The sequence below is a fragment of the Rhipicephalus microplus genome, chromosome 10, assembly GCF_043290135.1.
Source record: "Rhipicephalus microplus isolate Deutch F79 chromosome 10, USDA_Rmic, whole genome shotgun sequence".
Taxonomy (NCBI): domain Eukaryota; kingdom Metazoa; phylum Arthropoda; class Arachnida; order Ixodida; family Ixodidae; genus Rhipicephalus; species Rhipicephalus microplus.
This window is the reverse complement of record NC_134709.1, coordinates 92,383,477-92,402,492: the sequence shown is the minus strand read 5'-3', so window position 1 is coordinate 92,402,492 and position 19,016 is coordinate 92,383,477. Positions and strand designations below refer to the sequence as shown.

At 43.7% G+C, this 19,016-nt stretch overlaps 1 protein-coding gene across 2 annotated transcripts in view; it reads left to right on the top strand.

Moving 5' to 3' along the window:
- The window catches only part of LOC119180910 (uncharacterized), a 182,884-nt gene that overhangs the window by 34,973 nt on the left and 128,895 nt on the right, over window positions 1-19,016 (top strand). Inside the window, exon 3 of one of the 2 annotated variants that reach the window (XM_037432047.2) lies at window positions 6,669-6,754. The exons of the other annotated variant lie outside the window; for it this stretch is intronic. Coding sequence (XP_037287944.2) covers window positions 6,669-6,754 — 86 coding nt within the window. The remainder of the gene's footprint in view (window positions 1-6,668; window positions 6,755-19,016) is intronic. 2 annotated transcript variants of the gene reach the window in all.

Here is a 19,016-nt window from a genome sequence, read left to right as displayed (position 1 = left end):
CGTTGTAATGTTCAGCTCGCAAGTAGGCGAAAGTGAAAAATGACACAACTTCATGCCGATTTCGCGTATAGCACTGGTCTTTTAAAAATCAGGTTAGAGCACACAGAAAAACGCAGACAATAAAAGTGGACCGGACAGCGCTCACACTGAAGACAAATTACTTGTTCAAATAAGCCAAAGCGAGAAATGGCATGATTTCATCCCGGTTCTGGGATGTAACGCTGATCTTTCGAAAACCAGGTTGAAGCAGATACTCTTGAACTGTGTAAGTGAATTGGAAAGCGTTGACACCAAGAAGGTTACACTAAATTTCTTGAGTGGTTGTCTCGCATACCCGTACATGTATCGAAGTGAAGCCGCGGCGGCAATATTGCTCAGGGTAGAAGGGGGGCACGCCTGCCCTGTAGCGCCATTATGCTCTGGGTGCTTGCAGCTATGCGTTTCGTTATAGCTTCTCAAACACCTCTTTATTATTATCAGGGGGCGAGGTAACAGGGCAGGGACCTAAATGCCAATCTGCTTTAATTTTTTTTGGCACTTACTGTTTTAAGCGTTTTAAAATAACACCAGGCCAGCGTGAACGCGCAGCAGTCACAGCGAAAGCTGAAAGAGCGACCTTTCAGAGTCTTTCCTAACACTCTTCGGGATGCTACAGAAGCACACTGCAGGGTACCCACAGCGCCATAATCAATCATAAATTTTCCGTAGTAGGCCAGCATTCACCTATGCTATCCTTCGTTATTCTTTGGAGAAACATACGCGGTATCTGATACACACTTGTTCAAAATTTTATGCAATTTTTTTTTCACGCAAGTAGCTGATGACGATGAAGGATTATACGGGAAGTGGGCATACGCCACAGTTAATAGGTGATCATGAACAAGTTTTCTAATGGATTATGACATAGGACGAGCCAGTCATTACGCAATGCTCATTGTGTGATGTCTGGTCGTTTCTTTGATGTTGTAAAACTGTTTGTTACTCATGTTAACGCGACTCCTTTCCCAACAATAGGCCTGCCTAAGGCCAGTTTAGAAATGCGCTTCAAGCACAGGCGCGGATCAGTGGTTGAATACTGGGCTGGCCCGCAGGAGACCCGTGTGCGAACACCAATGTGTCCTTGGTATTTTTTATTGATTTATTTTTTTCTCATCTCATGCGATAGTCTTTATGAACATAGGTTGCGGCCGTGGACACCTGCGCTGCACGTCATCCTTGTTTTGATCTCACAACAACCAAAAACGTGTACAGTAGAATTGGGATAGGACAACACTTACAATTGTCTGATTGCATAGAATTTGAATGCCATTTCCGACTAATGAAGAATTTTTCGTGAGTGTCAACCAAGGAGGGTATACTAAGAATTCTGGACTGGCGGAGGGGCTCCGTGGCTGAAGCCGACGCCGCCATATTGCTCTGGGCAAAAAGCGGATAGGCGCATTGTAGCGTACGTGGCTTGCGCATTATTTTTGTGCTGGTAACGTTGCTTGTGGCGCCTCCAAATTGAACGAGTCTGTTCTGAACACGTCTGTGATCACTCTTTGAGACGACGATGGTGAGATCTTCCGTAGCATTCGGCTGCGCAAATCGTTGCAAAGCGGTCATCGGGCACAACTTTCGATGTGTCAATAGGCATGCTTCGCTCTGTCCCTGTTCCTCGCACACTTTTCGCGACTACGACTGCATTCGCGAGTACATAGATTTCTTTTTTGCGTTTGGGTGCACAGAGACCCTTTCAATTATTTTTGTACGTTTCAAGATTCCAAAGACGACATATTGTGCGGCACATGAGAGTGCACTCTGAAGCAAGAAGGTTAAACGCAAAAAAAAAAGAAAAATTACGACTTATGCCAAATTCTTTTTTTTTTTAATCTGAGGGAAGGCTCACACTCCGTTCTTTTAGGGGCGAAGCTCCTTATGGCGTGGCTTGTGCGTCCCTCGTAGTACGTAACCACCGGTGGCACATACCCGAAATAGCGGTCCTTACGATTTTGACCTCCAAGGTGGTACCGGTGAGAGATTTCTTCTGTGCGTTGTGGAACAATAAAAGATAGTGCTCAATGTACATGTTAATGGCTGCTTAGGGGGAATGAGAGACAGGAGCATTCGGCCTTTAGGTAACGCGCACGCTGCGATCCCCATTAGCAGCTATTGGCATGTACATTGAGCACGATCTGACAAGAAAGGGTTGCTACGTTATAATCGCTGGGTGTAACCTTCTTGCTTTTAGAAAGGTTTAGCGAGCGTCGGGCCGCATAGCCATGAATACAGTGAACTAGTATATACCATGAACTCCAGGTGGTTAAAGGTGGGAAGTAAACCCGAAGCGCAAGCCGTAAGAAAGTGTGCATGTGCCACCTGCCGTTTAGTCCTTGAAATGTCCGCTGGGTGGCGGTGCTTCTATATGGAGAATATATGATGAAAAGATGCGAGATGGTGGTACTTGTAGTGCTGAATAGATGGACGAACGGACACACAGACGGATGCATGGATGGACGCATGAACGGACGCAGGCGCGGATGCATGGACGAACGCAGGGACGGACGCACGAACAGACGCACGCACGGACGGGTGGATGGACGCATGGATGGCTACACAGACGTACGCAGGAATGGACGGAAGCAAGAACGAATAAACGGACGAATGCTACTTTTCGTACTGTTCGCTTCAAGTGGAACCAAATCAAGTTTTTGGTATAATGCACTAGCCGTCTGCGACGCTGCTGGTGTATGCTCTTTCTCAGCGCTCGCCACTGAAGCCATAAAAAGGGATTCTGACACTTCCGACCTGAACTATCACTGCTGAAAGAGTCTTTTCTAATGTAACATTGACTTATGAGGAACTTTGTCATAAAAGGCGACGCATGAAGCGAGGAAAAACTACGTTGTTTTGGAGGAAGTTCTTCACGGATTGAAGGCAAATCCCCCTAAGGTTTCCAGCATTTGCCAATACTGTGCCTTTATTGAAATCGTGGAAGTGCATCATGGTCATGTACGTAGGAATAATTAGGGCTGAGAGATGTTCTCTTTAACGCGCAGCGAGTGGGCAACTTGTGGCGACTGCGCAATGAAAAATCGTTTGCTGAAGTATTTCGTGCTGTTATCGGCTAACGCGGGCAATGAAAACGATTTTCGTATATCATTTTACATTATCTAGCTGTTCATTTAGGTGGCTATTCAAAATGGGCAGTGACACCCATTATCATGTTAGGTCGTACCAAAAAAAGAGTCAGAATCAGTTATGATTGTTTTTTAGGAGTACTAGTCGTAACCTTCAATAAATCTTTCAATTTACGTAGGGGGCGTAATGCTTCCTAAAAATGACGCTGTCGTGCATTTTACAACACTTTGATCTGAAAAAGAAGCGGATTGCGATCGAAGGACACCATTAGCGTTGTATTCCTTGTTTCAACGTGCGCACTCAAGATAGGTCAGAGAACTAGACATCCTTAACTTTTCCAATGTGAACCCATCGACGCCTCTGACATAGAAAAACATTAGTGCAACTTAGGGGTTACGGATGGTACTCTTTTAAATGGTACTAGACATATTTTCATTTCTTATTTGGAGGCATGACACACATCTACAGTGGCAACGATTTCGGCGAAATTTGAAGAGAACTGGTGAATTTTGGCGGTGACACTTCACGCGTCATTTGGTGACATTCGCTCGAAATACAGCGGCAACCCTGCTGCCTACCTCCAACATATTGAGGTCTAAGCACCTGCGCGATAAATGTTTATACGCCATCGATACCCACTTCGTGTACCTTTTTTTCGTGTCCTATTAGCGCCGACCATGATGGTTACCAGCTTTACGCAGAAATATGTTGACACTGTTTTGTTAAAAACAAAATAATATGCCCCCCTGTATAGCAGTTTATTGACACTGCTAGTAATGGCCTTATCCTCTATAAAGAGGATTAAATCAGCTTTCACAAATTATCAGAAATAACTTCGGTATGCATGATCGGAAGCCAAGCTTTGAGCCTCTTTTGTACGATCAGTTTAACCAACTCACCTTAGCTGCAGTATAGCAGTTACAAAGTTGTCAAGAGAATTGTGCGCCGTAAGCACCTGCTGATCGAAGAGGGTGGGAGGTTGTATTAAGAAAGCTTCTCTATAATATGGTTGATATGGGTCGAAAAGTCATATATGGTTCTTATTGTGATATGGCTCTGGAAAAGCTGTCTATCCAAAGCTATTCTACCGAGCAGACTTTTTTTCGGTGATTCCTTCAGGAACAATTGCAAATTGCAAGTCAAATCATTATTTGTAAGTGCTAGGTTGGAGAGACCCACAACTGGCCTTAACGGGTGATTCGATTTTGATAGAAAATAAAAGAGCATGAATTATGGTGACAGGTGAACGCATACTTTTCGCCATCTGAGTAGGATTTATATATTTAAATCGCGTCCAAAAGTAACCAAAACCGGCATGTCGCGATTCTAGCGCCAGAGCCACGAAACACAATTATGAAGTTCTAATAACTTCGGTGTGATTATTTGAAGCACCCCAGAATAAGGGCTTACATTTGGAATATGTATGTTATTGTTCATTTTCGTTTGATTATGTGTGGCTTACAGGGTAAAACAAGTACTGCCAGAAAAGTTATGATGCTTTCGTGGCCACTGCAGGAAAACGGGTGCAGTTGTGCGTACGCGCGGCATTTCCACAGTAGCTCGATTCCCGTTGCTCGGGCGTGTTTAAGAAGCACGCGAGCTTTCGAATGCAATCGCTGCGGTGCGCGAAACACCGTCGGCCTAGTGCTCTGTGGAGAATCGCTTCATGCGTGCGGCTGGTGGTGGCGATGGTGGCGGTCCGTGAGATTTGTCGCTACCGCTATCGTCTGTCGAAACATGTCGCTCTGGCGCTGCTTGATAGGGGGCCTAATTTTGCGCTCGCATGCGAGCCAAAATTCTTTCCTCTAACTCGCTCGAGTTGTCAAGTGAAGACATCGAAGCCGACCAACTACGGCCGATCGTGAACCACTATGCGTGAATTGTCGATCGCACGTAAACGTGCCGTGTTGTTTTCGAAGACTTGTCTTCGCTCGACTTGACTAAAGTAGAGAAAAAACTACCCAAGCACGGCCATAAGTACTTGCATAAGAAGCCCCGGGAAAGTGCTGTAACTCTTGTAAGGTTTATAGCACGCTAGAAAGCAGTGGTCGCTGGACCGCAGGCTTGACAAACACAACATGACGTGTTTGTACTTACAGCTTCACTTTTCCTCACTGCTGGCGTTACACTGTCGTGCAATTGTGGTCGCGATCACATCCACTGTTTGCAGCATCTTTTTCTGTAAGGCTGCATAGTCGCCACAAATAGAAAAAACCTGAATATAAATGTTCTACGGTGTTAACAGCGTTACCATTCCGTGATTACAAGCTCTGACAGTTGAGCTTTTCGTTGGACTCATGAAAACGGGTACCGTAGGTATCGGTTGTGGGTTCCTTTAACCTTACGCAAAAACAATGTGCGTGACTGCTCTTAAAGAAACAGGTGTTCATACTGATACAACAGATAATAACTAAAATTATTTTTCTGTATGGTATTTTGCCTACACGTGATATTCCAGCTCTATAAGTTATGGGTACCAAAGCAAGGAGCACTTCGATAATTTCTCTTTTTGCAATGTCATTTCTAGCCATGCAGCACAAGTATGTTCACTGATCATACGTGTTGGTCTAGGAAAATATTGCGCCGAGAATTATCCTTTCTAGTAATTTATGGATGATACGATCACTGAAGTTTCCCGCGCATCCATGCTAACTCCAATGCAATTACATGGTTGTTGATTTCACTGGAAACACGGTTGTGCAATGATCTGCCCAATTGCATAGTCAAAGACGATAGGGCAGTTGCGTTGGCGTCACCACTTGACGCGCATATTTTCACATAACCCACTTTGTTCCTAGCGAATTCCATTAGTGAACTGTGTTTTATAGATTACGGTTGTTTAAGTGTAACAAAAACACAAGGTCTTCACTTCACAATAAATGCGAGCCCTCAGTGACTCATGTTTGTTTCGTTTCTCTTTGTTCTCAGTTCTATTATTATGATGACATAGTGTTGAAACCTTAGTTTTGTGTATATTCTATAAGCATTTCTTCACTAACTACTCATGTCAACAATATAGTTATGCTGAAGTTAATAATACTATAGACAGCTTGAACAGACCTAAAATTGCTGAGCCTGATTCCAACGCAAAACTATTGGCATGATCGAGTTTTACCTTGGTGTCTACCGTACGTTCCAGAAGGAATACGAGACCGTCAGTGTATGCGGAAAGATTATCAGGTGGCGCTCTTCTCGACACCACTTCCCCCGCTCACACAATAGCTTCAATTTTGCTCTCCTTCTCTGTACGCCACTCCATCCTCTCTACGTCGATACTCCTTCTGAACTAGGCTAAACTCGCTATACTACGCTTCTCTCTCGCCAACATATGCTTACCCATTCTCTCCTCCTTGTCAGGCTTCATTCTTGGAGCTGGGCTGAGACCTCTGGCCCACAAATTATCAGGAATTCGTCTGGGGCCTAAGTGCATCCGCGACTAATACTTTGTGACCTAAACAGCAATTTGTTTTTTAGCACACTGCAACTGTTTTGGTTGTGTAAAGATGTTGTGCTGAACCATAAGCAAAATCTGTGTAATATCTTTTCAGAGGGAAGACACACAAACATGCGAAGATAGGATACTTAGATGAGGTTCCTTTTCCAGCGATGGTTATCAGAGCCCACTATGAGAAAGGTAAGAAAGAAAAAAAAGAGCTTCATCGGATGCATGGTTGCAATTACGTTGCAGAGGAATGAAAAAGGTTCAACAGTTTGCGTACACTTCTCCATTTAACATTGTGAGCTTGCTTTGAGTATAGTGCTATTTGTTCGGCTAGTTCATGCAAATCTGAGATTAATCGTCAATTAGGTACTGAAAACACTCCCACACAGAACTACGAAGAAGCTCATAGACGGGTCAACCACTGTCTTGGTCTTGCAACTGTTTATGTCGTGAGACATACAGGCTAATGAAACGGCCGTCTTGTCTGAGAAATGCAGAGAGCCCAGAAGTACAGTGGCCTTCCTGTCTTGTGGTTGTACGTGCGTTAGGCTGGTCAAGGATGTTAGTTTTTGTGATAGTATGTAACGTTGGGCGAGTTGGTTTCAGGACATTTTTAGAAACATTTTGGTGTGCGCACAGTAGACAAAAACCGAAAGCCAAGGAGACAACTAAACGCGATCTCACAACTCAGTTCATTGAAAGAAGTACACAAAATATATATCCCGAAGTAGCTCCAGAACGCATGCGCACGAAAAAAAACTAGCAAGAAAGGAGACCATTTTCTCTTCTACTGAGAAGACGGAGTTAGCCAGAGCCCAGTTGTAGACAAACAGGCTAACCGAGGTGCTGACACATGGTGATGAAGTCAGCACTATCAGAGGGATTTTGAACAGTGAGGGCACTGGAGGCAACAGTGCCGAAGCCCTTCAGAATGTAGTGTTGTTTGTCTGGCTTAGAAATCAATGAATTCACACGCCGACAGAGCGCAAAAACATCTTCGATGTACGATGCGGATGCCTCGCCAGGATGTTGTGTGCGAGCATCAGAAATCCTCTTCGGCAAAGCGCATTGATTATCATTTGTGCGGAATTCGCAATGTTCATAGACTGTCGTGCCACCTAGCGTAATTCAGGAGCCTTCTTTCAATATAACCCGTATGCAGACGCTCCCAATGCTCCCTTATTCGGTGGTACTAGCCGCAGCGTTAACGCGTTAGCAAGAAACGAACACAAAACACTTTGTACGTTTCGTGCATCAGTGAACATACCGGACCGTCCTTGACACAATAAACATCATTCGTTCTTGCAAAACACGAACTTTTCATAAAAATACGTGGCAACTCGCACTTTCGATTATAGCCTGCAGAGTACACAAATCAGCTTCGCAAGATTTTCTGCAGCCACCTTGGATAGTTAAATGTTGCTGTCTGATCATTCCAGTTGAAACTAGCCTTATTTCACGTGCGTATAGCATTCTTCAAGGCTCTTGTAGTTCATAAATTCCAAAGCATTCATTGTACGCCGAAAGTTTAGCGCAGGCTCACGATTTCCATTTCTGAACCTTGACCTACCATGCACCGCTTGTTTTCTACGTTCGTTGATAGATGGCAGCACACTGCAAGTGATTGATTTCTTGTCGGGTATCAAAGCGAAATGATGTCCGCACCCTCGCGTAAACGTGGTATGCGACGCTGTGAGGGTGTTGTGCGTGGTAAATGTCGCATTGGTGCTGCTGCTATCCGTCATTTGCCGCAGACAATCCGCCAGGATATTTTCAGCAGTGTGTTCAAAGAAACCGTTTTGTCATCGAAGATTTCGCACTGGACGTAGATGGTTGTCAGCGCACTGAGAGTGACACCGACGATGAACAATTAGCTGCTAGCTCACAAACAAGAAGTTGCATTTCACGTCCCGTCAAGCGTTAATGTTTTTTTCACACTCTTAAGTCTTTCTATTGTATTGATAGTGTAACATTCTTGAGCAATGTCAAAATAAAAGCATACTTTTTACGGTCCATTGAATGTATCTGAATTACAGTGGATATTACAAAGCGTTGCATGCCGCGAACACGCTCGAGCTCGACCAGCGAACAGAAATGTTTAGGGCAATGAAATATACAGTTTCGACTACAGTCCACGCTAACTTCTCCTGATTTTTACCGGTGCTATCTGAACGACGTTGATGTTCGACAAGTTTTGGCAATTTAGAAGTTGCGAAAATCGTACGCGTGTCGATATCATTTTTTCAATCGCGCTGTTGGAACCTGCAACATCTGAGTGCAGGGGATTAAGTCTGATCATGGCTGTGACACAAGCACTGCTTAGTGCGAGTGGGCACGGAAACAGTGAACTTTGCATGGCTTCTAACCACCGGTTTTTCATCATGCAGAATCTGCTGGCACTCCTGATTGCGTGGTTGTCGGCGGCACACGTGTGTTTGTAGGATATAGTGATGAAGTTGCCACCCTCGTACGGATCGGACAACAGGGGTGGCGATGAAATTTTCTACAATTTCACTGCGACTGATGGACTCTTTTTCGGGTTTCCAGCTGCATCGACGTCGCCAACCCCTCCCGTGGTCTACTTAAGCACACGGCGCATCGATTTGCCTTTCAGTGGGCACGGAAACAGTGAACTTTGCATGGTTTCTAACTACCGGTTTTTCATCATGCAGAATCTGCTGACGCTTCTTATTGCGTGGTCATCAGCGGCACACGTGTGTTTGTGGGATATAGGGAAGTTGTCACCCTCTTACGGATCAGACAACAGGGGTGGCGATGAAATTTTCCACAATTTTACTGCGACTGATGGACTCTTCTTCGGGTTTCCAGCCGCATCGACGTCACCAACATCTCCTGTGGTCTACTTAAGCACACGGCGCATCGATTTGCCTTTCAGTGGGCACGGAAACAGTGCACTTTGCATGGTTTCTAACTACTGGTTTTTCATCATGCAGAATCTGCTGACGCTCCTTATTGCGTGGTCATCAGCGGCACACGTGTGTTTGTGGGACATAGTGATGAAGTTGCCACCCTCGTACGGATCGGACAACAGGGGTGGTGATGAAATTTTCTACAATTTCACTGCGACTGATGGACTCTTCTTCGGGTTTCCAGCCGCATCGACGTCACCAACATCTCCCGTGGTCTACTTAAGCACACGGCGCATCGATTTGCCTTTCAGTGGGCACGGAAACAGTGAACTTTGCATGGTTTCTAACTACCGGTTTTTCATCATGCAGAATCTGCTGGCACTCCTGATTGCGTGGTCGTCGGCGGCACACGTGTGTTTGTGGGATATAGTGATGAAGTTGCCACCCTCGTACGGATCGGACAACAGGGGTGGCGATGAAATTTTCTACAATTTCACTGCGACTGATGGACTCTTTTTCGGGTTTCCAGCCGCATCGACGTCGCCAACACCTCCCGTGGTCTACTTAAGCACACGGCGCATCGATTTGCCTTTCAGTGGGCACGGAAACAGTGAACTTTGCATGGTTTCAAACTACCGGTTTTTCATCATGCAGAGTGTGCTGACGCTCCTTATTGCGAGGTCATCAACGGCACACGTATGTTTGTGGGATATAGTGATGAAGTTGCCACCCTCGTACAGATCAGACAACAGGGGTGGCGATGAAATTAACTTCAATTTCACTGCGACTGATGGACTCTTTTTCGGGTTTCCAGCCACATCGACGTCGCCAACACCTCCCGTAGTCTACTTAAGCACACGGCACATCGGTTTGCCTTTCAGTGGGAATGGAAACAGTGCACTTTGCATGGCTTCTAACTACCTGTTTTTCATCATGCAGGTGTGTACAAAGTTTTCTCTATACGCTAAAAAAACGGACGACCCGTTTTTGCTACTGTCGCCGTGCCCAAAAGTGCTGTACGAAGTTGTATGCGACTGTTCTTCCATGCTTTTTTTGCTCCTACGATCTGGAGATGTTGAAACTAACCCGGGACCTAACACACGCTCTGAAAACCTACTCTATATTGATTCGTTACCAGAAAATTCCGCCGAGCAGATGAAAGAAATGTTCAAACTACTCAAAATTATACACAGCCGTTCACTCCAAAGTTAGAAAGCGCAAACCAAACTAGCTGCCGACGTTAAACAAATAAAAAAGGGCAAAAACATAGAAACAAAAATAACCGGCATACAAAAAAGACAACACGAACTCAAGAAAAATTGAAGGCCTTTGATCAACTTGGCAAAGATTTATCAGAAATACACGCGTTGATATCTGGTCTAACGCAACGAAGTATTAACTATCAAACACACTTTGATGAGATTGAGGACAGATCTAGGCGTGACAACCTAATCTTTCATGGTACAGCTGAGGCTAAAGAAACCTAGAACAAAACTGAAGCTAAGCTATCAGCAGCGATGAATGAAGTACTTGAATCTTTCTGCTAGAGTCAATTGATAGCGCACATCGACTTGGCTTAATTGCACCTGCCAAATGCCGCCCCATAATAACCAAATTTTCGAACTACAAGACCAGAGAAAAAGTTTTGTCACTTTGTAACCAGCTGAAACAAAAGAGTCAGTGACGGAAGATTTTTGTCAACGTACCCACACTTCTCGCCAAAAACTAATTGAATTTGCGAAGATCTAACCTGGGCGCCCGCAGTCTAAACTGCTATATATCGAATTGCTCATGAATGATAAATGTTTCTACTACAATTTTGAACTTGATTGCGTTGTTGAAATACGCTCGCTGGCAACCAATCAGGTCGCGGAGACTCCACTGGGTGAAATGCCTCACTGTAGGGGGAAAGGAGGGGTAGTGGCATATCATTGCATCGTCAATCGCATCCGGTATCTACATTCTTTGCTAACGCCAGAAGTATTCTCAATAAACGTTGTGCCCTCTCATCCAGTATAGATACATGCGATGCGAAAATAGTAGCTTTAACTGAAACATGGCTTTCCGCGCAAACAACAGACTCAGAAATATTTCATGAGGCAAACAACTTTATGGTATATCACTGCGATCGCACCGAGCATAGAGTAGGAGGCGTACTACTTCCTGTCTCGAAGGGCATACCATCATCACCAATCCAAGTTAACAGTTTACTAGAAATAACCTGGGCTTTACTAATTTTGGGTAGCTGTAAACTGGTTTTAGGTACCTGCTACAGATCACCTTCCTCACCATCCACGTTTGTTAACGAACTGCAAGAATCCATCAACATAGTAAGCTCTCGTTTCCCTTCTTTACCTATGTTTTTACTCGGAGATTTTAACTTTCCAAACATAACGTGAAACACAATGCCGATACGTATTTTCCCCTTTTCACAGCAGAGTGCAGATTTTGTGATTACATGCTCTGTTCATTGCTTGAATCAGTTAGTAACTCAAGCCACAAGATTTACACGTAATGCAGCAAGCACTTTCGACCTAATACTGATAACGCATCCTGACCTTGTCTCCGACATTACATTATACTTACCAGGAATAAGCGACCACGTCTCGCTAAACTTTGTCATCAATATTAGTCCTAGTAAAAAGACTAAACAGTCGAAACGCGTACGATACTACCGGAAAGCTAACTTCGAAGCAATAAATAAGGAACTAACTCAATTTTACGATGATTTTGTTAGAGATTTTAAATCTCGTTCCGTTCAATCTAACTGGGATCTGTTCGCATGCACAGTCCATAAATTGATAGAGAAGTACATCTTTAATTGCACACTCATTTCCAATCCCCAAGCGCCGTGGTATTCCATCTATCTAAAACGCCTATCAAATAAAAAAAGCGTTTCTTTCGTTTACCTAAAAGCTCGCTTTCACCTTCGCGCTGGACAACTTACAAATCTGCTGAAAACGCGTACATAAGAGCTCTAAAAACTACAAAAAAACAACTACCTAACCACAACACTACCTGAAACACTGAAAAATAACCCTAGGAAGTTATGGCAAATGATTAACCCAACCACTAACAACACTATATCACTAGAAGATTCATCTAGAAATAATATCCCCGATAACATGTGCGCATCACCAATAATGATTCATTTTCAAGCCAGTACTCCGTATCCGCCAACATCATACTCCCTTATGTGCACCACTATAATTACATGCCCATAGATTCAGTAATTATTGAGGCACCTGGAATATTGAATCTAATAGATAAGTTACCAATCCACTCCGCTCCTGGCTAGAATGGCATTAATAGTAATTTTTTTAAAGCACTAACGTAGTTAGTTCAATGATACTAAGTCAAATATTTCAACAATCATTGAGTACATGTCAACTTCCAAAGGAATGGAAAATAGGGAAGGTGGTTCCAATCTATAAATCTGAACCCCAGAAACTCGCCTCTTAATTACCGACTAATATCACTAACAAGTAATTGTTGCAAAAATTATAGAACATGTAATCTTCTCGAAACTTGCTAACTTTCTAGAGTCTAACTCATACTTTGCTAAAGTGCAGCATGGCTTTAGAAAACAGTATTCCAGCGAGAAGGCGTTTGATTCAGTAGAAATATCAGCCGTCATGCAAACACTGCGGAATCAGGGCGTAGATGAAGTATATATAAACATTCTGGAAGAAATGTACAGGGGATCAACTGCTACCATAGTGCTTCATAGAGAAAGCAACAGAATACCAATCAAGAAGGGTGTAAGGCAGGTGGACACAATTTCCCCAATGCTGTTTGCCGCGTGCTTACAGGAGGTTTTCAGAAGCCTAGAATGGGAACAGTTAGGGATAAGAGTCAATGGAGAATACCTTAGTAACCTGCGCTTCGCCGATGACATTGCATTGCTGAGCAACTCGGGGGACGAATTGCAACTCATGATTACGGAGTTAGACAAGGAGAGCAGAAAAGTGGGTCTTAAAATCAATCTGCAGAAAACGAAAGTAATGTACAACAACCTCGGCAAAGAGCAGCGCTTCGAGATAGGTAATAGTGCACTTGAAGTTGTAAAAGACTATGTCTACTTAGGGCAGGTAATAACCGCAGAGCCGAACCACGAGATTGAAGTAACTAGAAGAATAAGAATGGGGTGGAGCACATTCGGCAAGCACTCTCAAATTATGACAGGTATATTGCCACTATCCCTCAAGAGGAAGGTATATAACAGCTGTATCTTGCCAGTACTTAGCTACGGAGCAGAAACCTGGAGACTTACAAAGAGGGTTCAGCTTAAATTGAGGACGACGCAGCGAGCAATGGAAAGAAAAATGGTAGGTGTAACCTTAAGAGACAAGAAGAGAGCAGAGTGGATTAGGGAACAAACGGGGGTTAAGGATATCATAGCTGAAATCAAGAAGAAGAAATGGACATGGGCAGGGCATGTAGCGCGTAGACAGGATAACCGCTGGTCATTAAGGGTAACTGACTGGATTCCCATAGAAGGGAAGCGGGTTAGGGGGAGACAGAAGGTTAGGTGGGCAGATGAGATTAAGAAGTTTGCGGGTATAAATTGGAAGCAGCAAGCACAGGACCGGGTTAACTGGCGGAACATGGGAGAGGCCTTTGTCCTGCAGTGGACGTAGTCAGGCTGATGATGATGATGATGATTCCAGCGAGACAAAGCTTGCTTCGTTTACTCATCATCTTCGTCAAATCCTGGGTCGATCATCTTGCGGTTACACTACATTTTTTTTTAGATTTTAGCAAAGCATTCGACAAGGTTTGCCATAAATTACCGCTCTTAAAACTAAGCTTGCTAAATATCGACACTAACCTTCTTAAATGGATAGAACATTTTCTTTCTAATCGATTCTAATGCGTAACTGCTAACGACAATCATTCACCACTCACTTTTAAGTACAATCAGGTGTGCCTCAAGGTTCAGTGTTGGGAGCTTTATTATTTCTTGTATATAATAATGATCTAACTTCTTCAATAACTTCTAACATACATCTGTTCGCAGATGACTGTGTTATTTACCGCGAAATCACCAATGTTGCGGACACTAAAGTACTTTATACTTACCTAAATAATATAGCTTATCGGTGTAATATCTAGTTAATGGAACTCAATATTAAGAAATGTAAGATAATGCACGTATCAAGAACTAACTCGAATCATAACACCTGCCACCTAAACAACGTTCCTTTAGATTTCGTCTTGTCTTATAAATATCTTGGCGTGCACATCACAAATAACTTAAGTTGGACAACTCATGTAGAGTACGTGATTAACAATGCTAATCGCATGATTGGCTTCTTACGACGTAACTTCTCCAATGCACCCTCTTCCTTGAAACTAGTACTCTATAAGTCTCTCATACGCCCCAAACTCAAATATTCTCCGCCATATGGGATCTCAGTCATACTAATCTCATCACCTCTCTCGAACTAGTACAAAATAACTCTGCTAGGTTTAGCCTCTCTAACTACAACCGCACTGCAAGTATGACATCAATGAAAAATAATTGATCACTTATTCCATTGGCTCACCGACGAAAAATTGCCCGTCTTTCACTGTTTCATAAAATTTTCTATCACCCTACACTTCATAATGACCTGATACTCCAGCCTCTGTACCTCTCGAACCGTGTTGATCATCGCAATAAGGTAGGAATCGCATCATGTCACACTAGGTCTTTCTTTCAGTCATTTAATCCCCGCACATGTCATGATCGGACCGCCTTCCCTCAAATGTCGCAACCATCACTGACTTCAAACTTTTTCATGAAACATTAGCTAACATTGTATACCGAGAAAATCTGCTACCTATGCTTATTGCTTCTGTTTTTGTATATTTGAAAATAACTATTTTCATACATTCTGCAGAAACGTTATTATTATCTGTCTTTTATTGTAGTGTTTTATTTGTATTTATTTACTGTTTTATTTCTATTCATTGCACTGTTTTATTTATATTTTTTATGTATTTACCCACTCCTCTCTTTAATACCTTTTTGGCCATGAGAGACTTATAAATAAATAAATAAATAAATAAATAAATAAATGCTTGTGTTGTGTTGAAGAAGCAGCTGCATGATGTTTTAGAGCACAAGTAATGATGACGGCGTAATTTGCTTGCGAACTATCGGCACGGTAAACATTCGGTTCTGTGCAGCTGCGACGGCGTGCTATTCGCTAGTGGCGTACTACTGCGGCAAATCCGCCAGACAGCCTCGGAACTAATGATCTCGGAGTGCCATTCCATTGACATGTGAATTATACTTCACGCAGTTTAACGTGCATTATTACGCAACGCATCGTTGATACACGTCCATCAGCTGGCACCACCAAACTTTGCACTGCGGCAAGAAATGAGGTAGCGAATATTCAGCAGTTCATATCGGTTAGGACACTTCTTCGGTTTGATATACGTTCATTGGACGATTAAGAGTTATACCGGTGAAAACGGCACGGAGAGTACGTTTGTGCGTCCTATGTTTTGTTATGCGAGTTCACAGGTTGATCATCCTTCCGTAGCCACCTTGTATTTCACGGCGCGCTACCTATAGGCCGTTACCATTGCGAATACTTGGCAAAGCTTCTGCTTGAAGCTAGGCCAGTCGGTGCGCTCAATCTCATGGTTAAGGAACAATGTCCCGCCTTCCCTAGTGAGATAGGTGGTGTGGTGAGAGAGCTTGTGAGGATAGTTCTCTTAGATAATTCGCTCTTACTCACAGGTAGTTGTCAAGCTAGTCTTCCCCAATTTTGCGCAGAGACTAGGGAAGAGTGGGGGGTCTGCTCTTGGTTAATGACATAAAGATGCGAGAGTGGCGGCGAGCGGATGGGATTGGAATAGGCTTTGGCCCACTCGTCATTCGATATATCGGAGAACAGTGGGTGCAAGCGGTGGCCGGAATGGCACTCCTGCGAGTAGGCTGGTCAATGAGAGGACTGGCAAACGTAAATTCACCTTCACCACACATAACGCGTCGACTTTAACTACGTAGATTTAGCCGCTAACTGGGAAGCAACGAGAGCCATGCACCCTGCCATGAACCACCCATACGCGCAAGAAGACGATGATTATCAGTGAAGCAGGCGACGATTAATCACTTTTGTGAATGATTGATGGACCTTCAAGCTTGGCCTTCAAGGGTCGGACGTGACAGCGACATCTTTTTTTTTTAGTCCGTACTTCAAAGAACCAGTGTACACTTTTCATTTCACGATGGTAAAAAAATTATTATGAAAAACTCGAAAACACATCATTCTTCTGTATAGCATCCATTCACTTCAACACACCTTCTACAACGTTTCATCGGCTTCTGTGGCGATATAAATTATATGGACACTTTAGGCAAAGAGCGATTTCAGCAGCCAAAGTTAAAAAAAATAGGGACAATTAAGGCGTAATTGTGTTGTCGTCGTCCTGCTCTGAATACAGGACGAATGGATGACATCGTCCGATACCTCGTACAATACCTCTTACGTCCGATACCTCATCCGATGCCTCATAACCACTGTATTAGTATAAAACTGTGCGTGTGCTGGGGATGGGTGTGGCTGAACTTGAGACGAAGTCAGTCAAATCTCTGAGTCATACAAATGACGCTAATGCTAATAGCACCCTACATGCCAAGTATGGCGTCTATGACTCGTTAAGCATAGTGGAAACGCTCCGCGAAGGGCCGTAGTGAGGCGCCTGCGGGGTAAAGTGCGCGGCACATCGCTCGAGCAGCACCAGAAAACTTCGCCCTTGAGTTCGTGGTTTCAAGCACAGACGCGCGCTGTATCTACAAGCATTACGAAAAGGCTCGCCATTTTGCTATTTTCACGCTTGCTTCGTGTGCACAGGACTGATTGCGAGCGCTGGCACACACTGTCTTGACAAAGATGGCTCACCGGGATTTCAACGCTTGCATCTTGTGCAAAAAAAAATGATAAAACAAAAATCTTTTTGATTGCATGGCAACCTTCAGCAAGCGTTGGTAGACATTCGATGCAAAAGAGTAAACTTCGGGGCTTACTTCATATAACATTCGATTATGATGTCGTCACATTTAATGTTTAACCGTTTTGTCAAAAACAAAGAATTTGTTTATTCAGTCGGAAAGTAGATTTCTGTTTGCTCCTGTAAAAGATTTTGACCAGCATCAATGTATGGTGAATCGGTTTCATATCTTCCGCCGAGGGCTTCCTTCAATGGTCTAATGATGCACAAACGGCTTGCTGCCCCATCAAGAGTGTGTCTTGAGTAATTGAGTGGTCCTAATCCTCTTTAGTTTTTAAAACTTGTTCACCAGAATATTATAGCTTGTTCACCAGAATGTGCTCGAGAATCATCCTGCTGTAAGAAGGTGGTATTCGCAGCTTCCTGCGACGTTTTGATGTAAATGTATATTTCAGATTACTAGCTCACAACACGTCATATAGTCCCCACTGCTCACGTTTAGGCCTTTTGGGGTGAAATGAACTCGGCGACACTTTTTATGTCCCAAGAATGGTAAAAACAATAAAAATATTTGCTGGTGACCACCATAACACCGCCGTGGTGTTCTAGTGCATAAGGTAATCGGCTGCTGACTTACAGGTAGCGGGATTATATACCGGCGGAGGCGGCTGCTTTTTTGATTGAGGCGAAAACGCTGTAGGCCTGTTTGCTCAGATTGGTGCACGTTAAAAAACCCCAGGTAGCTGAAATTTTCTCAGCTCTCCACTGCGGCGTCTCTCTTAACCATATCATTGTTTAGGACGTTAAACACCTGATATCAATCATCGTGACCGCCATAGTTTCTGAACTTCCAGTAGTGCTCAGTGTTTCAAACTTGTGCTGGCAGCCTCACTTGCCGGTTCGTGAGCATTTACTGGAACAAACGTTTTCTCTGCAAGTTTTACGCGTTAGGATGCCCAACCACATTTCTACTTTTGATATATGTTCAGACATCTCCCCTTAACCTATGTGTCATAGGTTGATGAGAGATGTTCAACATATTTTTTTTCGGAATCAGCTTGCACAACCTTGCAAACATTTAGCTCATCGTGTAAAATATAATAGTCTGAAGCATAGCTGATGTGCATACTACTGGCGATTACTTGCATATTTTCTTGCCCACCACGGTGGTCTAGTGGCAAAGGTAGTGGATCAAATCGACCCGCCGGTCGTGGCCCGCAGGTCGTGGGATGACTCGCAGGTCGTGGGATCAAATCCCGGCTGCGGCGGCCGCATTTGCGATGGAAGTGGAAATGTTGTAGGCCCGTGTACTCAGATTTGCGTACACGTTAAAGAACCCCAGGTGGTCAAAATTTCTAGAGCCCTCCACTGCGGCGTCTTTCATAATCAAATAGTGATTTTGGGACGTTAAACACCACAAATCAATTAATTGCATATTTTCTTTTTTCGTGTAGTTGCATGGGTGCCTTCCACAGTTTTGGAGCTAATGAATCTTTCTTTAAATTTTTTCACATCTTCATGTAAAGTTTGGTACGTGGCCTCTGTGGTATAGTAAATAAATGGGTTACAAAGGTGTGTTGGGAAATGTTTCTTATGAAGTGATCTAGCTAGAGTCGCTGTGTGCCACAAAAAAT